The sequence below is a fragment of the Plasmodium coatneyi genome, chromosome 13, assembly GCF_001680005.1.
Source record: "Plasmodium coatneyi strain Hackeri chromosome 13, complete sequence".
Classification (NCBI taxonomy): Eukaryota; Apicomplexa; class Aconoidasida; order Haemosporida; family Plasmodiidae; genus Plasmodium; species Plasmodium coatneyi.
Genome location: NC_033568.1, coordinates 349,502 through 352,430, shown reverse-complemented (window position 1 = coordinate 352,430; position 2,929 = coordinate 349,502). Strand labels below are relative to the sequence as shown.

Below are 2,929 nucleotides of genomic sequence, written 5' to 3'. Positions count from 1 at the left end.
AAAAAAAAAAGGAAAAAAAAATGAAGCGCAATAAAATGCGGAATGTCATAAGCTGATCGATAAGTGAACCTACATTTGTATCCCCCTTCAGTGGAAATTTACGAAGCACCGCTGCATCAGCGTAGTTACCCCACCCTCACTTTAATTAAAAAATAAAGAAACAAATAAATAAAGGATTGAACAGAGTGTCAGAGTTTCACCATTTCGAAAAGTACACTAGGCAAAGAATTGTAAACACGTGGGTGTGCTAGATAACATATGCAGGTGTATATGAACCCAGCCTGGCGTAACTTCCTCACCCCCTACATTCGCAGACACACGCACTGACCTACTTTTTGTAATACACCATGGATTTTCCGAAGCTGCTGAATAAGCCTTCACTGGGTAACGACCCTTCCTTCCTGAATATATTTGTTCTTTCCTTTTGTCGGGCCAACGTGGAAATGACGTCACATATTATATGCACGTGCCGCTGCTTACACTTTGCTGCCCAGCTTATCCCTCCGTGCATTTAAACACATGGTTTTCCCCCCCCATCGCAGACTTAATTAAAAATGACTTTCCCCATGCGAACAAATTTGAGTTAGAGCACACGAGCATTTCGAAGCAACCGGTAGGCAAAGCAGTGCACATGGGAGGGGCTAAATAATCTCTCACACTGAGGAAGTTATAAGAATGTTGTTACGCAGATGCGCTGTTACGAAGGTGCATTGCGAATTTACTTAACCACCGCTGCTTCGTCCACACCGTGACCACCCCCCACCCACGCAGTTCCTGAAGAGCGGATTCACCTTCGCCAACAACACCTACAGCATCTACACCAATTTGAAAAATAATATTTACAACACAAAAAATGAAATAAAGTTCGACGCCACGGGAATAAGTCTGCTGGATGTGAAGTACCAGGTAGTTTTCCACTCTTTCCCACATGCACAACACGGTTGCAGGGTCGACAGGTTGTCCACACGTTTTTTACACTGCTTGTTACCCCCCTAATAACCTTCCTCCCACCTAGCCCACCTACGTGAGGAACCTTAACCTCTGCGGGAAGTACACCAAAAGCAACGGAAAGGAAGATGACACGTTTGAGGTGTATAGTGAGTACTCATCTCCTCACATGAACATATTTTCCTCCGTCAATGTGAAGAATCTTTTTTTCAAATATATCCACGTCGGTTCGCATCCCAAGTTTCCCGAGTTTAAATTTGGAGGTGAGCGAAACGCCGTCCGTTGGGCGTACGCTAGTCCTGTGGAATTGTCTTGGCGGTGCATTCATTCCCCCGATCGCACAGGTGCCCCCTTCCTATTTACGCTTGTTAGTTGCATGACGCTACCATTGCCAATTTTTGTTCCTTTTTTTCAGGCCTGCTGCAGGGCAACATGGACGTGAAAAACCTGCAGTACTCATTTGGAGGCGCCTACACGAAGAATAACTACGACAGCCAATATATCTTCTCCTTCCGATCGTAAGGTTGCGTGGCAAGGGAGGGAACTTTACCCACTGGGGAATATCCTGGGCATTACTCAGACAAGTTCTTCCCCGTTTCGATGTCCATTCGATGACCACGCAATTTGGGACGCTCATTCATTGCAGTGGTTTGTCTCATTGGTTGGCGATTCCCCCCCCCTTTTGTAGCATCCCCACGAATAAACACGCCTACGGAAGCCTTGCATTGAATCTCTTCTTTCAGAACAAAAGATTGAATGGCAACGCAGTGAGTATTGAGCTAATCCAAAACATTGTAGAGAAAAAGTCTAGCATAAACGTAGCCTCCATTTGGTACCTAAACGATAAGAACACCGCTGTGAAGACTAAAATTAGTAATGACACCAAGGTGGCTGTTTCGCTCACCCATAAGTACAACGAATTTGTGTCCATCTCTCTGGGCTCCCAGGTAAAGTTGCGTGTTCCTCAAATAAGCGCCCGTCAAAAACTGCTACAAAAGTAGCCACAGCTAACTCTACGCCAATCATTACGCCAATCACTATGCCAATCACCCCACCGCAGGTCGACATAACCAAAATGTCCCTCCCGGACAGTAACAAGTTTGGAGTCAAGCTGTTCTTGAAATCTTAAGCCAAGCATGCCAGGCTTAGCCTGCTACCAATACCCAGTCCTCATCGCGCCATTGGCACCACCTCGGTGTTCAAGTACAATCGCGCCACACATCCTCATGGTGGCATTTTTATTGCCCCAGTGTGTGTGCTTCCTACGGGAAATCCATTCTTCAATTTACTATATATATGTATATTTTTTTTTTTTTTTTTTTTTTTCAAAACGGTTTCTCCATGCGTGTACTATCATGCCCAGGCAAGTAAAAGAGGAAAGAACATACGTGATCATATGCGCATGCGGGAGCATGTGGCCTGGGGACAACATCCGGGTGTTCTTTCTGACCTTACCATTTGCCTACTTGGCCACATCTTCGTTTTTTTCCACGTCTGTAATTTTATTTCTCCCTCCCAAACCGCTCTGCCTCCGCCGTTTTGCTTCCTCGTCGGGGACCCTTCATATTCATGGGGAGACCCAAAATCAATCAGCCCAAAACGACTGAGCCCTTCAAAATGACCGGAGGGGAAATTAACCAAGCACGGGAGGAACTCATTTACTAAGGGGCATTGAAAAAATTGTGTGACCCTATGCGGTATGAACTTTTCTTCTTTTTTTTTATTTTTCTTTTTCTTCCCTTCAATGGAATTATTCCACCGTGAAGTGTAATCGGGGACATCCATTTCGTACCTCCCGCTCAAGTACACACTTTTTCCAGCTGAGAAAAAACGTCGCACAAAGAGGACGAAATCTGCGAAAAATTATACCATACCTTACAATTGAAGGAAATGCACAATTTTTTTTCTGACGTCGAAACGCGGAAGAAGGACAAAGGGAAGCGCGCTGCACATGCTTTTTCTTTTCTTTTTTTTTTTCCCA

The 2,929-nt window shown here is 44.9% G+C and overlaps 1 protein-coding gene across 1 annotated transcript; it reads left to right on the top strand.

Moving 5' to 3' along the window:
• Positions 1 to 347: 347 nt before the first annotated feature.
• PCOAH_00048220 (Uncharacterized protein) lies at positions 348 to 2,077 on the top strand (the record flags this gene model as incomplete). Its single annotated transcript, XM_020061605.1, has 7 exons — positions 348 to 384; positions 543 to 613; positions 772 to 906; positions 1,016 to 1,211; positions 1,364 to 1,466; positions 1,637 to 1,895; positions 2,009 to 2,077. The coding sequence occupies 7 exons, from the start codon at positions 348 to 350 to the stop codon at positions 2,075 to 2,077; spliced, it is 870 nt and encodes a 289-aa protein (XP_019917242.1).
• Positions 2,078 to 2,929: the final 852 nt, after the last annotated feature.